The sequence below is a fragment of the Dendrobates tinctorius genome, unplaced genomic scaffold, assembly GCF_039654945.1.
Source record: "Dendrobates tinctorius isolate UK_male_01 unplaced genomic scaffold, ASM3965494v1 ptg000211l, whole genome shotgun sequence".
In the NCBI taxonomy this organism is placed as follows: Eukaryota; Metazoa; Chordata; class Amphibia; order Anura; family Dendrobatidae; genus Dendrobates; species Dendrobates tinctorius.
This window is the reverse complement of record NW_027361878.1, coordinates 11,837,810-11,857,327: the sequence shown is the minus strand read 5'-3', so window position 1 is coordinate 11,857,327 and position 19,518 is coordinate 11,837,810. Positions and strand designations below refer to the sequence as shown.

General features: G+C 50.0%; 1 protein-coding gene across 1 annotated transcript in view; it reads right to left on the bottom strand.

Annotated features, from left to right (window-relative positions):
* FRMD8 (FERM domain containing 8) overlaps positions 1-19,518 on the bottom strand; it is a 57,262-nt gene that overhangs the window by 10,688 nt on the left and 27,056 nt on the right. The window contains exons 7-8 of the mRNA XM_073554442.1: positions 17,942-18,154; positions 17,376-17,499 (exon numbers count right to left, since the gene is read on the bottom strand). Of these exons, the coding sequence (XP_073410543.1) occupies positions 17,376-17,499; positions 17,942-18,154 (337 nt within the window). The remainder of the gene's footprint in view (positions 1-17,375; positions 17,500-17,941; positions 18,155-19,518) is intronic.

Genomic DNA, 19,518 nt, shown 5'->3' with positions numbered 1-19,518 from the left:
CATTTAAAAAAAAAAAAAAAAAAAAAAAAATCAGTAAAATAGTGAAGACAATATAGAATAAACCATGTCTATACTTTATCTCTCTAAGGGAAATCGGACTACACCTTACAAGGTCTGATTATCTATCTTGAACTGTTAGGGTACCGTTACTCCTAGCGATGCACCAGCGATCCCGACTAGTGATATGACGCGGTCAGGATCACTGGTGCATCGCTAGGTGGTCGCTAGTGAGCTGCCACACAGGCAGATCTCACCAGCGACATAGCGGGGGTCGGGGATCGTTACTTACCTGTCAGACGCGGCGATCCTGCGTCCTCCCGCCAGCGTCCACGCGTCGCAGGAAGCTGACGACGAGGAATGGTCCAGGAGCTTCTCGCGCGATCAGCGATAACCAGCGGGCGAGCCGGTCGGAGGTAAGTATCACATGCACGTCACAACGTCACAAAATCGGTGACTTTACAGCGATATCGCAGTGTGTAACGGGGGCTTTAAAGTCTTATATGTGTGCTGTGTTCATTATGAAACAATTCTTGAAATGGGTCTAAAAACAATTTTGTTGCAATAGAACAGAAGTAAAACTTTAATTGAAGCGTTGGTGGCTTAGAGCGCTCCATCCTCTGGATCACCTGGGTTTTGGAATTCTAGAAGGGTAAATGTGAACCTCCATCAATACCCTGACCAGCAGAATAAAGCAGAAGAGGTCCTTCCTGATGTAGAGGCCCGATCTGCCTCCTGAACTACCCTCCTCACTATGGGAGCTAGCGCTGCAGGATTACGGCACTGTACAGTGGCTCCCTATATGCAGTCACTTCTCATTTTTTGTGTTTGTCATCACTGCACTGCGAGAACAATGTCACTTTGAACATTACCCATGTCCTGTAACATCTCCATATTACGCCTGATACCACAGAGATATCATCGTTTATTATCTCTGTACTATGAAATTAGCATTTGTATTGTCTCTTTATATTCACTTTGCTATGTTTTGTATACCGGTATGACTGTTTACTCTCTTTGTGTTGTTGTGGCACTAAACGGTCACACATCACTTTTCCTTTTATTTTTCCATTATTATTTTTGTGCTATGCCTGTTTGATTTTATTGTCTACATCTGTAACAATACAGCATGAATTACCCTTCTGCAATTTCAGGGACATGTGTATTTTATATTCAGAGGTTTAACCCCTTAATGACTGCAGATACACCTTTTAAACGGCAGCAGTTAAAGGGAATCTGTCACCCCTTTTTTGAGATATCATATAATGATATCATTCAATTATGTGTCTCTTAGTACTTTTGCTTCCCCCTGACCCTGCACCTTTCATGCATAAATACCATTTTTATATCGGTTCAGATGTATGTAAACTGCCGCTGTCCGGTCCGCTGGGCGGGGCTTATTCAAATGCTCCACCCCTCCCTGTCTTGCTCTACGCATTTCCTCTTGTGTAGAGCAAGACAGGGAGGGGGGGGGGGAAAGCAGGTGAATAAGCCCCGCCCAGCGGACCGGACAGCGGCAGTTTACATACATCTGAACCGATATAAACAAGGTATTTGTGCATGAAAGGTGCGGGGTCAGGGGGAAGCAAAAGTACTAAGAGAATCCTTATGTGACACACAATTGAATGATATCAAATGATATCTCAAAAAAGGGGCGACAGATTCCCTTTAAGGCTGTGTGCACACGCTGCGAATTTTGCTGCGGTTCCGCAGCGGTTTTGGCCGCTGCGGACCCACAGCAGTTTTTGCTGCGGTGTACAGTACCATTATTCCCTATGGGAATCAAAAACCGCAATGCAGACGGTGCGGAATTTTCCGTGCGGATTATCTGCGGTTTTCAATCCGCAGAAAGAATTGACATGTCAATTCTTTCTGCGGATTCCCCTGCGGTTTGCCATCTCCTCCATTGAGGAGATGAAAAACCGCAGGGCAAAACCGCAGAGCAATCCACAGGTAAAACCGCAGGTATTTTGACCTGCGGTTTCACCTGCGGATTTTACAAAATCCGCGCGGATGAATCCGCACCTAATCCGCAGCGTGTGCACATACCCTAAGGGTACTTATGCCTCAGCGCCGCTTTTTAACTGCACCGAGAAATAAGTGATACAGTCGGAATTCCTCTGGGATCTCGGCTACCAGGGGTAGCCGAGACCTCGGAGAACATGATGTGGGTCGGTTTTTACCAACCCCAGTGTTGCGGTTGCCGATAAACGGAAAAACGCGACCGCAAAAAAAAATAATAAAAATAAATAAATAAATAAATAAATAAATAAAACCCCGTTTATCAGGTAAAAATAATTAAAAAAAAGTATTTCCATTAGGGTTAGGGCTGGAATTAGGGGTGTGCTAGGGTTGAAGTTGTGGTTATGGTTAGGGTTGGAGTTAGAATTGGGGGGTTTCCACTGGTTAGGTAAATCAGGGGGTCTACAAACACGACATGGTACCACCATTGATTCCAGCCAATTTTGCGTTCAAAAGGTCAAATGGTGCTCGCTCCCTTCGGAGCCCTGACGTGCGCACAAGCAGTGGTTTACCCCAACATATGGGGTATTGGTGTACTCAGGAGAAACTGCACAACACATTGTGGTCCATTTTCTCTTGATAACCTTGTGAAAAATAATAAAAAAAAAAAAAAAAAATGGTTCCAAAGTAAATTTTTTGTGAAAAAAGTAAAACGTTCATTTTTCCTTCCACATTGCAATAGTTTTCGTGAAGCACCTGAAGGGTTAATAAACTTCTTGAATGTGGTTTTGCGCACCTTGAGGGGTGCAAGTTTTTAGAATGGTGTCACTTTTTGGTATTTTCTGTTATATTGACTCCCTAAACTCACATCAAATATGATGTGGTCCCTAAAAAAATAGTTTTGTAAATTTTGTTGGAAAAATGAGAAATTGCTGGTCAACTTTTAACCCTTATAACTTCCTAACAAAAAAAAACCATAACAACATGTTTACAAAATTGTGCTGATGTAAAGTAGACATGTGGGAAAACAGGATTTTTTGGGTTGCTTACCGTAAAATCTGTTTCTCGGAGCCTTCATTGGGGAACACAGAGACCATGGGTGTATGCTGCTGCCACTAGGAGGCTGACACTATGCACAAAAAAAGGTTAGCCCCTCCTCCGCCATATACACCCCACCGACCGGCAGGAAGTTCCTCAGTTAGTGAGAAAGCAGTAGAAGTAACAGAATAGATTGAGAACAGAACAAAACTCAACTGTAACAAACCGACAAACATAAGAACAGGAGTTGTAGAACATGGGAGGGTGCTGTGTCCCCCAATGAAGGCTCCGAGAAACAGATTTTATGGTAAGCAACCCAAAAAATCCTGTTTTCTCGTTTGCCTTATTGGGGGACACAGAGACCATGGGACGTCCCAAAGCAGTCCCTGGGGTGGGAAACAAACTTCCATCAGGCCAGTGGATTCGCCACCGCAGCCTGCAGAATCCATCTACCTAGGCTGGCGTCCGCCGAAGCGTAGGTGTGGACCCTGTAGAATTTCACAAAGGTGTGAACCGATGACCACGTTGCAGCCTTGCAAAGCTGCAGCGCGGAAGCTCTGTGGCGCACCGCCCAGGAGGCACCCACCGCCCGGGTAGAGTGCGCTCTGACCCCTGGAGGGGCCACTCGATGCTTGACCCGGTATGCCTCCAAAATTGCCGATCTGATCCAGCGCGCAATAGTGGCCTTTGAGGCTGGGTGACCTTTCCTCGCCCTGTCAGGAATGATGAACAGAGAGTCTGACTTCCGCAAGGAAGTCGTCCGGGCTAGATAGACTCTCAATGCCCTGACTAGGTCCAGCTTGTTCAAGGACCACTCCCGAGGGTGAGCTGGGCTCGGGCAGAAGGATGGCAGAACAATGTCCTCATTGAGGTGAAACGAAGATACCACGTTCGGAAGAAAAGAGGGCGGAGGCCGCAGAACTACCTTGTCCTGATGAAGGACCAAAAAAGGAGAGCGGCAAGAAAGTGCTGCTAATTTCGACACGCGCCGGATGGAGGTAATGGCCACCAGAAAGGAGGACCCTGCAGAACCTGAAGAACCAAATTAAAATCCCAAGGATCCACGGGCGCTCGGTACGGAGGAACCGTGTGAGCCACACCCTGGAGGAAGGTTTTGACCTGGGGCCGGGAGGCCAGTGTTTTCTGAAATAAAATGGACAGTGCCGAAACTTGACCCTTCAAGGAACTGAGAGCAAGCCCCGCATCCAGCCCTGCCTGCAGAAACGCCAGAATAGAAGGGAGCGAAAAAACCAAGGGCGCGATGTCATTGGTCTCACACCAGGAGAAATAGGCTTTCCAAGTACGGTAATAGATCTTCGAAGAAGGCGGCTTTCTGGCGCGGATCATGGTATGAATTACCCGATCAGAGAATCCTGCCCGTCTCAAAACCTCGGTCTCAACAGCCACGCCGTTAAATTGAGCGACCGAGAATTGGGGTGGCAAATCGGGCCTTGCGACAGCAGATCTGCCCTGTCGGGAAGCTTCCAGGGGGCGTCCGCGAGAAGGTTGACAATGTCCGCGAACCAAGACCTTCTGGGCCAATTCGGGGCGATGAGGATGACTGGAATCCCCTCTGCTTTGATTTTCTTCAACAACTTGGGAAGAAGAGGCAGAGGAGGGAACAGGTAGGGGAGCTCGAACTGTGACCAAGGGACTGCCAGAGCGTCGGCGCCCACTGCCAGAGGGTCCCGAGACCTGGACACGAATTGTGGGACTTTCCTGTTGAGGCGAGATGCCATGAGGTCTACATCCGGAGTTCCCCACCGACGGCAGAGCAGATGAAACACCTCCGGATGTAGGGACCATTCCCCTGCCGCGAGACCCTCGCGGCTGAGGAAATCGGCGGCCCAGTTGTCCACGCCGGGAATGTGAACCGCGGAAATCGTTGGAACAAAGGTCTTTGCCCATTGAAGAATTCTGGACACTTCCGCCAGAGCTGAGACACTCCGTGTCCCCCCTTGGCGGTTGATATACGCCACCGCTGTGGCATTGTCTGAATCCTGACAGGCAGGCCCTTGAGGCGCCTTTCCCAGTGGACGAGAGCTAGATGGATCGCTCGTATCTCTAGGACATTGATCTGCAGAGCTGATTCCTGAGTCGACCATCGACCCTGAACAGTGTGATTGCGGAACACTGCACCCCAGCCGATGAGGCTGGCGTCCATAGTGACAATCTGCCAGTGAACGGGAAGAAAAGACCGCCCCAAGAGAATGAGGGGAGACGTCAACCACCAGTTGAGAGACCGCTTGATCCGGCATGAAAGGCGAACCGGACGATCCAGAGACAGAGCCGACCTGTTCCACCTGGACAAAATGGCCTGCTGGAGTGGCCTGGCGTGAAATTGGGCAAAGAGAACTGCCTCTATCGCCGCCACCATCTTCCCCAGGACCCTCATGGCTGTCCTGAGGGATGGAAATCGTGTGATCTGTAATGATCGCACGCCCTGCTGCAGGGAAAGGATCTTGTCTTGTGGGAGAAATACCCTTGACCGACGAGTGTCGAACAGAAGGCCCAGAAACACAAGGCGTTGAGTAGGGACCAGACAGGACTTTTTCCGGTTGACGATCCACCCAAAACTGGACAGGGTGTCTAGAACGATCGCCACACTTAGGCGGGCCTGTTGAAAGGAGGGCGCCTTGATAAGGATATCGTCGAGGTACGGAAAAAGAACGAGACCTCTGATCCTCAACAAGGCCATCAACGCCACCATAATCTTCGTGAAGACTCTGGGAGCGGTGGCGAGCCCGAAAGGAAGCGCGACGAACTGGTAATGTTCGTGGTGAATCGCAAACCGCAGGAACTTCTGATATCCGGGAAATATGGGCACATGTAGATAGGCATCTTGGATGTCTATGGAACCCATGAATTCCTGCTCCTCCATGGAAGCAATTACCGAGCGTACTGACTCCATCCGGAAGTGGCGAAGGCGAACTCTCTTGTTGAGTAACTTGAGATCCAAGATGGGCCGAACTGCCCCGTCCTTTTTCGGCACCACAAACAGGTTTCAAGAAAACCCTGTGAAGCGTTCCGATTCGGGAACGGTCACAATCACCCCGGAACTGAGAAGAGAGGCGATGGCCGAACCGAACCCCGGGACCAAGGCCGGATCCCTCGGCGGACGGGATAGGAAGAAGCGATCCCGTGGAAGAGAAATGAACTCTATTTCTTTATCGCCTTATTGGGGGACACAGAATACCATGGTGTATGCTGCTGCTGCTAGGAGGCTGACACTATGCAAAAACAATGAAATTAGCTCCTCCCCGGCAGTATACACCCACCGACAGGCACCAAGCACCTCAGTTTGTGCTTAGTGTCTGTAGGAGGCGGACCGGGATCTCCCCAGATCCGCATTTTTCTTTTCAGGTTTAGTCTGAACTTTTTAATTTTTCCCTCTTTTGTCTTTTAGGTTATTTTCCATCGGGAAACAGGGTGTAGTTGTCACCCTGATTTCCCATATCATGCGGCTGAGCGAGCAGTGTGGTGTCATCCACATCGCAACTCTCAGTACCGCAGGCAGGACTTTTCCCTTTCGCCTTCCGGTGATAAGGGTTGTGGACAGGTGGCTAGTCCTTGCCGAATCCCCCTCCTCACCCCTCTCTCGGGACAGGGCTGAGAGGAAGACGGCGATCGCAGGTATTTCAAGCCGTCTTCTGCAGGATGCGGGTACAGAGGACTCCCTTCCCCCCAGCGGCCTGCCGTTTCCCCGTGGACCCCTGTGGTCATCCTCTTCAGGGACGTCAGGTAAGTGCCTGTACGTTCCCTCCGGCCCCGCATAAGCTCCGTGAATGGCAGAAGTTGTACCTTTGTGATTTCAGGTCCACAACTTTTGAATTTCCCGCCCTCTCTGCCTGCCGCACACTCAAGCCGCTTGTTTCTCACTCCCAGGGAGACACTGGGGATTCCTCCAACAGCGTCACAAGCAGGGGAGGCAGACTTCCCAGGGCCACTGTCAGATCAGCTCCGTTATGTCGGCGCTGGCATGGAGCTGCGGCGTCTTCACTTTCACTTTCACTTTCCCTCACAGTCTCATCGCTGTGCTCCCTCCTCCCTTCCTGAGCGCGCTCTTTTCAGCGCGCCTTTACTAGCCCATCACAGGGCTCCTTTTCGTTTCATATGCCAGCCTCCTCCTTCGGCCATGCCCTCTCCTTCGCTGTTAACCAGTCATGGAGCGGCCGCTAAGCTCCGCCCCCAGCCTCCAGCACAAGGATTTCCTGGTTGTCTCACTCCTTCCTGCGCTGTTTGGGGGACACTTCAGCGTTTTCTGCTGCTCACAGAATCTCGGTAGGCTCTGCTCTGAGGCAAAGATTAGCTCTCCTCGGCAGTTATTCCTTAAATCCTGCGGCCATTCAGTGCAGTCTACTTATGCCCAACCCTTCAGGGGATCTCTGCTTCAGGCCCACCGCTATCTATTACGCCTGTGCGCGCTGTAAAAAGAAGTGGGCATCAGGTCAGTCGTCTCCATTCTGCCCCCCCTGCAGTCCTTCCAATATGTCAGCATCTCAGGAGCGCACAGAGTCCCGGGCGGAGGGCGCTCTTCCCTCCTCTCTCCCCCCGGAGTGGGCCGTTACAATGTCACAGTCTGTGTCTGACTTGACAAAAGTATCACAGTCGCTGGTCCAGGTTTTAGAACGATTACCTCAGCTATCCTCAGCCACCTCTGCCCCGACCACCTCTCGGGGTGAGTCGTCCGCACCTGACCGCGACCTTCAGAGAGACAGACGGGGAAGGTCTTCTAGGAAGCGGGCTCGGTCCACTTCGTCCTCGAGCTCGCAGGGCCCTTCTGCTCCCAGGCCTCCTTCTCCTTCCTCAGATGACAGCCTTCAGTCAGGCGATGATTCTCATTCGGAAGCTAGCTCTGAGGGGAACAGCGTTTCTAAAACGCGGGACATGGTCGATAGTCTGCTTGCAGCTATCTTCCAAACACTAAAACTTAAACAGGATGAGGCTCCAGCTCAGGAAAGCTCGGTTGTCCTTAGACGAGCCAGACCTCCGTCCCGAACCTTTCCCAATCACAACGATTTCAATACTACCTTAGCCAAACACTGGGAGCGCCCTGAACAACGTTTCTCAGGCCGCAAGTATTTGGACGTTCTGTACCCCTTTGACGCAGAACTGCTCTCAAAGTGGTCCAAGGCTCCAGAGGTAGATCCTCCAGTATCCCGGATAGCCTCCAAAACGGTGCTCTCTCTTCCAGACGGGGCGTCGCTCAAAGATCCTACTGACAGGCAGATTGAATCTCTGGCTAAGTCTATCTTTGAGGCATCTGGCGCCTCTCTCTGCCCTATTTTCGCATCCGCCTGGGTGGCGAAGGTCATTTCCGCTTGGGCAAAAATCCTTCGCAGAGGCATCTTAGCGTCAGCTCCTCAAGACGAATTGGCAGATCTTGCAGATCAGATTAACCAGGGGGGAAAATACCTTTTGGCCGCCTCTTTGGACGCGGCCGGCTGCGTAGCAAGGGCTAACAGCAACATAGTAGCTGTACGCCGAGTCCTTTGGCTAAAGTCATGGAATGCGGACACTACTTCGAAAAAGTCGCTTACCAATCTGCCATTCCATGGCTCTAGGCTCTTTGGAGCAAAGCTGGATCAGATAATTTCCGATGCCACTGGAGGCAAAAGTACTTCGCTTCCCCAGTCTCGACCAAAACGTCCCCTCAACAGAAGGGGGTCTCGACCATTCAGGCCTTTTCGTCTCTTCTCTGCCACGGAGAGGGCCACTCAACAGGATCGGCCGCCTGCCACCAGGGAGCGGGATCAGAGGAAACCTTCCTACAAACCCGCTCCTCGCTGGAGATCTAGAGGACAATATTCCAGATCTGCAGGAGCCAATTCCGGCAGATTTTCGTCTAAGTGACGGGTCACCCCCACCTGGAATTTCTTCCAGGGTGGGCGGCAGACTTTCCTTTTTCGCGGATGCTTGGCTGTCCGTTGTAGACGACGCTTGGGTCAGAGAACTCGTCGCATCCGGTTACAAAATCGAATTTGCTTCACTCCCGAACAGACGGTTTTTCCGGTCTCGGCCTCCGCGACAGCGGGCCCAGATTCCGGGTTTTCTGCAGGCCATTTCCTCCCTTCTTTCCGCCGGAGTCATTGTTCCCGTTCCCTCAGACGAACGGTTTTCCGGGTTCTACTCCAATCTCTTTGTGGTCCCGAAGAAAGACGGCTCTCTTTTTTCGTCCTATTCTGGACCTCAAATTGCTCAATCGCCACGTGAAGATTCTCCATTTCAGGATGGAGTCTCTTCGGTCGGTGATTGCTTCCATGGAGCCCGGGGAATTTCTCTGCTCGGTGGACATTCGGGATGCCTATCTCCACATTCCAATATGTGTGCAACATCAGAAGTATCTTCGATTTGCGTTTCAGGGAGACCACTTTCAGTTCACAGCTCTTCCTTTCGGCCTGGCTTCAGCGCCCCGGGTTTTCACGAAGGTGATGGCGACTGTGATGGCCATCCTTCGCTCCAGAGGGATCCTCATCATCCCTTATCTGGACGATCTTTTGATCAAGGGTTCGTCTCGCCAGGACTGTCTCCGGAGCCTTCAGATAACCCTGGACACTCTCAGCCGCCTAGGTTGGCTAGTCAACAAGGAGAAGTCCATTCTGGTCCCCACCCAGCGTCTGACCTTTCTGGGTATGGAATTCGACACGGAGCTAGCCCGTGTTTTTCTTCCAAAGGAAAAATTTACAACTCTGTCCAAGTGCATCAAATCTCTCAAGAGGCCTGCTCCCATTCCCATTCGGTTCAGCATGAAGGTCCTGGGGAAGATGGTGGCCTCCATGGAGGCAGTGCCCTTTGCGCAGTACCACCTTCGCCCTCTCCAGCTGTCTCTGCTTTCAGCCTGGGACAAGACCACGATGTCCTTGGACCGTCCTATTCGGCTTCCTCTCAGAGTGAGGCAGTCTCTCACTTGGTGGCTACAGCCAGCGTCAGTTCTCCAAGGGAGGTCCTTCCTTCCTCCTCAGTGGCAAATCATTACCACCGATGCGAGCCTTCTAGGATGGGGAGCCGTGTTCCATCAGAAAGCGGCCCAAGGACGCTGGAAGCCACAGGAGTCTCTCCTTCCAATCAATCTTTTGGAGATCAGGGCGATTTTCCTGGCCCTTCTTCACTGGCAGCCCCTCCTTTCCGGCAAGCCGGTCCGCATTCAGTCGGACAACGCCACGGCCGTGGCGTACATAAACCATCAGGGGGGTACGCGCAGCAAACAGGTAATGTCAGAAGTGGCCAAGATATTCCGCTGGGCAGAACGTTACGTTCCGACAATCTCTGCCGTCCATATTCCAGGGGTGGAAAATTGGGCAGCCGACTTTGAGTCGCCAGGGCCTAGCGTCCGGCGAATGGTCCCTGCACCCCGCGGTTTTCTCTCAGATATGCGACCGTTGGGGCACCCCGGATGTCGATCTCATGGCATCTCGGATGAACCACAAGGTACCGCAGTTCGTAGCCAGGTCCAGGGACCCTCTAGCCGTCGCATGCGACGCACTGGTGACTCCGTGGTCCCAGTTTCAACTTCCGTATTTGTTCCCGCCTCTGGCATTGATCCCTCGGGTGGTAAAAAAAGATAAAATCGGAAGGCGTACCAGTGATTCTAGTTGCTCCAGATTGGCCAAGACGGCCTTGGTACGCGGAGCTGGTCAACATGCTCGCGGACGTTCCCTGGAGGCTTCCGGACCGTCCAGACCTTCTCTCGCAAGGCCCCCTTTACCACGAGAATTCTCAGTCTCTGAGTTTGACGGCATGGCCATTGAGACCGCAATTCTAAAGGAATCGGGTCTGTCCAGTCAGGTTATTCAAACTATGATCAGAGCCAGGAAACCAGCCTCTTCCCGCATTTACTATAGGTACTGGAAGGCTTTTTTCCGTTGGTGCGATGATAGAAAAGTCTTCCCAATGTCGTTTTCTATCCCGTCTATCCTAGGTTTTCTTCAAGCTGGGTTAGACGCGGGTCTGTCCCTCAGTACGCTCAAGGGCCAGGTTTCCGCTCTCTCTATCCTCTTCCAAAGAGAGCTAGCTTCTCTACCACAGGTCAAGACCTTTCTACAAGGGGTTTCCCACGTGGCTCCCCCTCATCATTCGCCAATAGACCCGTGGGATCTCAACCTCGTTCTTAACGCGCTCCAGAAGGCGCCGTTCGAGCCTCTCCAGGACATTCCTTTGTCCCTTCTCTTTTGGAAGGTCACCTTTTTGATCGCCATTTCCTCCATCAGAAGAGTTTCTGAATTGGCGGCCTTGTCATGTCGTTCCCCTTACCTCATTCTCCATCAGGACAAAGCCGTCCTCAGGCCCGTTCCTTCTTTTCTTCCAAAGGTGGTTTCCGCTTTCCATATCAATGAGGATATCGTCCTTCCTTCTTTTTGTCCGGCTCCATCTCATCCTCTTGAGAAGTCTCTCCACAAACTGGACGTAGTTAGAGCCCTGCGTGTATCTTGCCAGGACCTCTTCCTTCCGTCTGTCCGATTCCTTGCTGATCATCTCTGAAGGTCGCCAGAAGGGCCTTCCGGCTTCCAAATCCACGATCGCTCGCTGGATTCGTTCTACCATTCTGGAAGCGTATCGTCTTCAGGAAAAGCGGCCCCCTCCGGGAGTAAGAGCTCATTCCACCCGGGCTGTGGCAGCTTCGTGGGCTGCTCGTCACCAGGCTTCGGCCATGCAAATTTGCAAGGCTGCAACCTGGTCATCTTTGCACACCTTCACGAGGTTCTACAGGGTTCATACACAGGCCTCGTCTGATGCTGTGGTTGGTAGGAAGGTTCTGCAGGCGGCGGTGGCTCACCGGCTGACCTGAGCCTTTCGGTTACTTTCGTTCCTTTTTGCTGTTCCCACCCTTGGGACTGCTTTGGGACGTCCCATGGTATTCTGTGTCCCCCAATAAGGCGATAAAGAAAGATGGATTTTTGGTTCTTACCGTAAAATCTCTTTCTTGGAGCCTTCATTGGGGGACACAGCACCCTCCCTTTTTCAGTTGTACCGTGTTGGGTCTTAGAGTCCCCTGTTGGGTTGGTACATATGGTTCGAGTTTTTTCTCGTTGCTTCTCCTACTGCTTTTTCACCAACTGAGGTGCTTGGTGCCTGTCGGTGGGTGTATACTGCCGGGGAGGAGCTAATTTCATTGTTTTTGCATAGTGTCAGCCTCCTAGCAGCAGCAGCATACACCATGGTATTCTGTGTCCCCCAATGAAGGCTCCAAGAAAGAGATTTTACGGTAAGAACCAAAAATCCATCTTTTGTATCCTGTTGATACAACCTCTCTGACCCAAGCGTCCTCTACTGAGGCGAGCCAGACGTCGCTGAAGAAGAGAAGTCGACCTCCCAATTGGAAGGGACCCACGGGAGACCGATGGTAGTCATGCGGACGTAGACCGTCCAGATCTACATCTGGACGGTCTTCCCTGGGAAGAGTGGGACCGCCAGGACGGAGTGGGCCTGAAGGAAACCTTCTTTCTTTCCTGACGTGCCTGTGGCCTTTGCTGGTTGGAAGGGTTTTCCGCCGTATTGAAACGGCGGAAAGTCCGAAAGGGACGAAACTGACGCCTTGGAGGAGGTCTGCGAGGCTTGGAGGGGAGAAGAGAACTTGTACCTCCGGTAGCATCCTTAATAATCTGATCCAATTGTGATCCGAAGAGACGCACTCCCTGAAAAGGCAGATTGGCTCAAGGCCTGGCAGGCGGACTTGTCCTCTAAAAAGTCTCTGACCAAATTGTACGTCGGATTGCCACGATGTTACTTGACGCCTGAACTGCGCAAGATGCGGCATCCAAGGAGGCAGAAAGCAGATAATCCCCCGCATGGGAAATCTGATTGGCGAGATCGGCCAAATGCTCTGGTCGTGCCTTATCCAGAATGCCCTGCCGAAGGTCGTCTGCCCAAGTGGATATGGCCTTTGCTGCCCAAGAAGAAGCAAAGACTGGACATACCGCTGCTGATGCCGCTTCGAAGGCAGATTTTGCTAGAGATTCTATGATCCTATCATTAGAATCTTTTAGAGACGCCACACCTGACAGCAGAAGGACCGTATTATTAGAAAGTCTGGACACTGGAGGGTCCACCGAGGGAGAAGCGGCCCAGTTGTCCGTGAGCTCTTTAGCAAACGGGTACAGCACGCCGAGACGCTTTCCTCTTTGAAAGCGTCTGGTCGGATCTTCTCTCTCCTTTGTAAAAATCTTTCCAAACTCAGAATGGAAGGGAAACACCCTGGATGGTGTTTCCGCCCGTCTGAACGAAACCTCCTGATCTGAGGATTTCGCAGGGGCGTCAGCGATGTCGAAGGTATGGTGAATCGCGGCAATGAGGTTTTGCACCGTAACCTTCATGTTTGCATCCTGGTCCGAATCCAGCTCTAAGACCCCTTCCGATTCCGAAAGCGCTTCGCCTGACTCGGGAGAGGAGGCCCGAGAGGGAGACTGCTGGGGACTATGGGGTGAGGTAGGATGAGGGGAGGACTCCGCCTGGAGGTCCTGCCTGGGCCTCTTGCGACTGCCGCTGGCTGACTCAGATGGGACGTCCCGAGACGTGCTGGGTCCCGCCGAAGCTCCCAAGGGCAACTTGTCCAGAACGGCTACTAGGGACTGAGACACCTTGGTGAGGTCTGCCACTGACTGTGATAGAGAGGAGGCCCAGCCCGGCATGGGGGGCTCACTCCCCACTGGGGCTATGGATGGCTCCTGAGCGGCGTTGGGCTGGATTGGATTGCTACAGTCCAGGCAGAGGGGAGTGGACTGACCTGAGGGAAGTTTGCGATTGCAAGAAGAGAACGCAAAGTACTTGACTAAGGTGCCAGAGGAGGCAGGGGGACGAGCGCGGTCAGACTTTGAATTAGACATACTGACGGACAGTCACTGAAGCCTTGCCGGAAGGTTGGGGGACAGGAGGCAGAGGAGGGTGTCAGTCTGCAGTATGCAGAGCTACTCACGGTCCGGTGTCCTATCGCAGCTTCCAATAAATGGAGATGCACGGTTCGTCCGGCTTGCAGGGGCACGGCTGAGGGAACAACGTCCGGCTGACAGGCTGCGAAAATGGCGGCAGCCAGAGAGGAGCCGAGCAGGAAGCGCACGCTTTCCTGCAGATGCAGAGGAGGGAGGTAGGCGGGGCTAGGCGCCGATGTTAAAATTGGTGCCGCCCGCTAAGATGGTAGTGTGGGAGGGACGGCGCCGCCTCCGGGACGCTCAACCTGAGGGGAGAAGGCCGTGGGCGGGCTTAGAGCGGGCAGGAGGGAAGCCCGCCCGAGAATGGAGGCGGTGGGCGTGGCCGCGACGCCGGACAAGGCCCCAGATGAAGCCGGGGCCTGGATTAGAAGAGGCGGCCGCCTGTCAGCACAGGGCGGCGCGGAGGCGTCGCAGAACCGCCGCGGTGGCCGCCACTGAGGACAGCTAGGACCCGGCAGAGGGGGGGGGGGGGGGGGGGAGGAGCTGTCCGATAACCAGCCAGGGCCTAAATAGCTGCAGCGGCCGCCTGGAGGCGACGCAGCACTGTCACAGCGACCGCTGCCGAAGAATCCATGGAGTGGCCTGGCGTGGAACCCGCAGGGGAGAATGGGACTCAGGTCTCATACTTACCCTCCTGATCCGTTTCATCCAGCGTACTGTTTCAAGGAGAGTATCCTGCGCCTCAACCGACCGGCTCTGGTAGGCGAGTGGGTGGGAGACAGGGAGCGAGGACCATCTAGAACGCCACATCCATGTTAGGGGTCTTGGTCCTGCTGTAGACTTATGAGGATACGGGGTGGCAGTACACACCGTACTCATAGTCTCTTTGTGGGACTACAGAGGTGACTATTCACACTGTATCCCTCCGGAAAAACCTGAAAAGAAACGACGCACATCGAGGTAGATATGGGTCTAATCAAAGACCCGTGTCCACCTCCTACTGACACTAAGCTAAACTGAGGAACTTCCTGCCGGTCGGTGGGGTGTATACGGCGGAGGAGGGGCTAACCTTTTTTTGTGCATAGTGTCAGCCTCCTAGTGGCAGCAGCATACACCCATGGTCTGTGTCCCCCAATAAGGCGAACGAGAAAGGATATTTATTTTATGTGACATAACTCTGATTGAAGGGTACAATAATGAAGTTTGAAAATTGCAACTTTCACCAAATTTGCGTTTTTTTTTTTTCCCTAAATAAACGCAAGTTATATCGAAGAAATTTTACCACTAATATGAAGTACAGTATGTCACGAAAAAATATTCTCAGAATCAGTGGGATACGTTGAAGCATTCTAGAGCTATAACTTCGTAAAGGGACAGTGGTCAGAATTGTAAAAATTGGCCCGGTCATTAAGTACCAAATTGGCTTCGTCACTAAGGGGTCAAGTACAACCTGAATAAATAAGGTGGCCTGACATTTTATCCTTTAACCCCTACTATGCCCAGATAATTTTCTGTTTATGCAAGTTTGTTTCTTTTCTCCCCTTCTTCCAATATCCATCTTTTTATTTTTTTTCCCCCCATCTACATAGTATTTCTTGAGGGAGCTGCAGTTTTGATGACACCTTTCACTTTACCATACAATGTAGTGTAAACTAGAAATTCAAAATTCTAAAGTGTTGTAAAATATTGAAACTCCCCCCAAATAATTCTAGCTTTTGTTTTTATGGTGTTCATTGTTCGGTAAAATGACCAGACAACATGATGAAATTGGTGGAAAAAAAATAAATAAAAACCAGACCTTTTGTAAACATAAAATAATAATGTATGGTATGTGACACCATTTTCTGAAGCCATAACTTTTTCATTTTTCATGGATGGAGCTGTGGGAGAGCTTGTATTTTTTTATGTAGTGTGTTGACGTGTTTGGTACCATTTTGGTGTACATGACTTTTTGATTTATTAATATCCCAAAAGTGCTATGAAAATCAAAGTTTTAAAAAAAATAAAATTCTAACTTTTTTTTAATATATATTGTGAGGTAGCGCTGTCCTTCGGGTAGGGGATACTCGCTTGGCAGTCAATAAATCACATCCGGCACAGGTTTCCCATAAAACAATCACGGTCCAAGCGGTTCATTTACGCATCATAAACCATGACCAGCAATATAAAGTTCATATCAAACGGCATAGCGTCCATGACAGAGCTCCACTCTGATTATCCTGTACTCACACAGGTTATGCAATGTCCATTGCGCAGGCTCTCAAGCCTCACCATAGTTACATCCCCTTGCTGTCAGGGTTACCTCATGGCTGTTTCTCACTGCAGACATTCATCCCCTCCTCTGGGAACTCTCAGGCACGTGCAGCCATTACTCACAGCATTCACAGTTATCAGGCAGGAAGCCCCATCTTCCCAGCGGGACCTTCCACAACGGACCAACCGGATCCAAGCATTCACCCATGTGACCTACCCTGGCCACCTTATATGGTCTGTAGCCACGCCCACCGGGTCACATGGCTATGACCTCATCACAGGTCCTACAAGCATTCATACATTCTTTAGTATGACGTTCTAGACACACCCCTGGGTGGTTTTGTAGGCAACTGGGTTCCGCCCGTCTCTCCAGTCACCTGAAGGCTTCTCCCTCACACATTGACATGAAAGATAAACTCTGCTGCTGATCAGCACATAAGCAAGCCTTCATCTCAAGGCTACCCACCTTGAGATACATTACGATCATTCAGCATCCTACTCCTATCAGGACACTGGAAATGCTTATACACCTGTCCTGGGACATCCACACAGCGCCCCCTAGCAGACAGTGGTCACTACACCACAATATATATTGGACTTTTAAAGGGAGTGGCAATAGAAGTTTTTTTTTTTTTTTTTTTTTAATTTTTCTTTCTACACTAGGAATAAAAAAAAAAAAAAAAAAAACAAAAAAAAAAAAAACACTTTTTAAAAAACATTTTTTAAGTCATCTTAAGGATCCTAAACCTGGTATAGTTTGTCTGCTCTATATACACTACAAAATTGCAGTCTATAGGGACAGTGGCAGCTTCCAATAAACCTCAGCCTGTGGCTGAACTTCACAGGGGTACAACGACTGCAGCCATTGGGAACTCCAGCTGGGGCTCGGCTGCCATTGCAACCCATTGGCACTCCCAAATTGGGTCACTGAAGGAACACTGGGTGCACCCTCGGGATTACGCGCTTTTAATACTACTGTCAAATTGACTGCTACATTTAAGAGGTCAACAACGACGATCGGAGCTCAGCGTCGCTCCAATTGCTGCTGTTCGGATGCCATCTGTATAACGCAGCCAGCATTTGCTGTGTGTGCAGAGGTGTCTGATGATGTCTGGAAGCGGCTAAATTATGTAACTTGTTTAGTTGCTACTTCACATAAGTTTTTTAGAAGGCAAAATGTTTATTTTCATCCCGTCCAACATTTGTATAAAGGATATTACATAGAAATTCTTTGTTCTATGAGCCGTTATAAAATAAAAATACCTTCTCCTTGCGGTCTATGACAGAAACACCTTCCATATTAATGGCTATGGACACAGTTTTACGACCATTCCTATTGAGAAAACCTTGAGCGGGCTTGTCTACTTCTCCTTGAAAAAAGGCACATCTGTTAAAAAAATAAATAAATAAATCAGTGTTAAGCTGTGTTCACACATTGTAAATGCGTGCTTCTTTCCCTCTGTTTATCTGCAGATGCCCGTAACAAAATATGCAAATAGAATCTTTTCCTCTTTTTGCTTTTTTTTATGCATTTCCTACTTTAATTTGAATGTGCTTTTTTTTTTTTTTAGTACAGAAACGCTTTGACTCGACAGCATCTTTAAATGCTCAGTGGATATGCGGTTTTACGAAATCACATTCACTTTGCTTGACTAGTTAAAATGCAGCAGATTTTCTGCACACAAAACGTAGAGGGGGGGGGGGGGGAACAAAAAAAAAAAAAAAAACACACAGAATTTACGCTACGTGGGAACACGGCCTAATGATCCAATAGGATTAGAACCGGAGACGCATGCATACAATGACCGAGTCCTCGCTATCATACCTACCCATAGTAAGGAAGCTCATGGCACTTCTTCAAATACTCTTTGCAGTTAACTACTTCCCCGTCTTCGGGACAAACATTTTCTGCAGCCGCTTTGTATGTATTCACCAGGGTCTCTTCGAAGCTTACTTGCCGATTGCCTCTATTTCGAAATGCATGGAGTATTCCCATTTTCTTTTTGCATAAATATGAAGGAAGAAAGGAGTCTAGCTGCGGCCTGTAAGAAAAGCAGGAAAATAATGTTTTCTAAAATAACTGTCTGCAGAAAGAAGTTTTATGTTTTCCTAATTAAAACTTCCCCAGTGATCTAAAGGAGGGTCAAACGGAATTTGTCAGTTAGGCTATGTGCCCACGGTGCGTGTTAAAACGCACACCAAAAACCGGACTCCTTCCCAGAAATCGCGCGTTTTTTCCGCGCGATTATGATCACGATTTTGCCGCGATTTTCTCAAGCACTTTCCATGCGATTTGAAGCATCGCTTGGAAAGTGATTGACAGGTTGGTCACACTCGTCAAACATAGTGTTTGACAAGTGTGACCAGGTTTTTACTATTGAGGCCGCCTATGCAGCTTCAATAGTAAAAGATAAAATGTTTAAAAAAAAAAATAAAAAAAAAAAATCGGGGTATATTTACCTTCCGGCGTCCCGCGCTGCCATCCCGGGCCACAGCGTTCCCAGTAATGCCTTGCGAGACCTGTGATGACGTAGTCTTGCATTGCTATAGCGATCTCACGAGACCGCTAGAGTTACGCGAGACTACATCATCACTGGACCGTGCCGCAAGGCATTACTGGGAACGTTTAGGCCGGGAATGCAGCGCGTGACGACGGAAGGTAAATATAACCCAGTTTTTCTTCTTTTTTTTTTTTACAGGGGTATGGTACCCAGGGCCTGGAGGACAGTCTCCTCTCCTCCACACCGTGGGTACCAACCGCACATGAGACACAACTTCCCACATGGTGGGCATAGCCACATGCGGGAAGTAAGCGATTCTCATGCATTCCTATGGGTGCGGAATCGCGGCAATTCTTTGCGATTCCGCGCAAAAGAATGAGCATGCTGCGATTTTTTCCGCGATGCGATTCCGCCGCGGAAAAAAGCGCAGCATTAGCACAGCATGTGCGGAATGCCATAGGAATGCATGGGGGGCGTTCTGTACACGATTTTTAAACATTTTCGCCAGGGCTGTGGAGTCGGAGTCGTGGAGTCGGAGTTAGTTTTGGTTGGAGTCGGAAGAAATGTACCGCCTCCGACTCCAGCTTTAAAAAAAAAAAATGTATTAATATTTCATAATTGAACTTTCATATGAATTTTATAAATGTTACTCATATATATGTTTTATCAAACTATGAACAACAGTGATAAGCAGTTCTGCTGGAGATAGAGACATTTCTTACTTCTTGTGTGTCACTGTTCTCCACTGCCCTTATCTAATCTTATACTTGGTTAACCTCATGCTGCCCCAACCCCCCTACTTACAATGTATGAAACTGAAAGTGAAAATGTGTTGCAAATTCTTAGTAGTAATGCTCCTCCTCTAGACTAGATCATACTAGGTGTGCGTCTTCCAAGCATCTCAC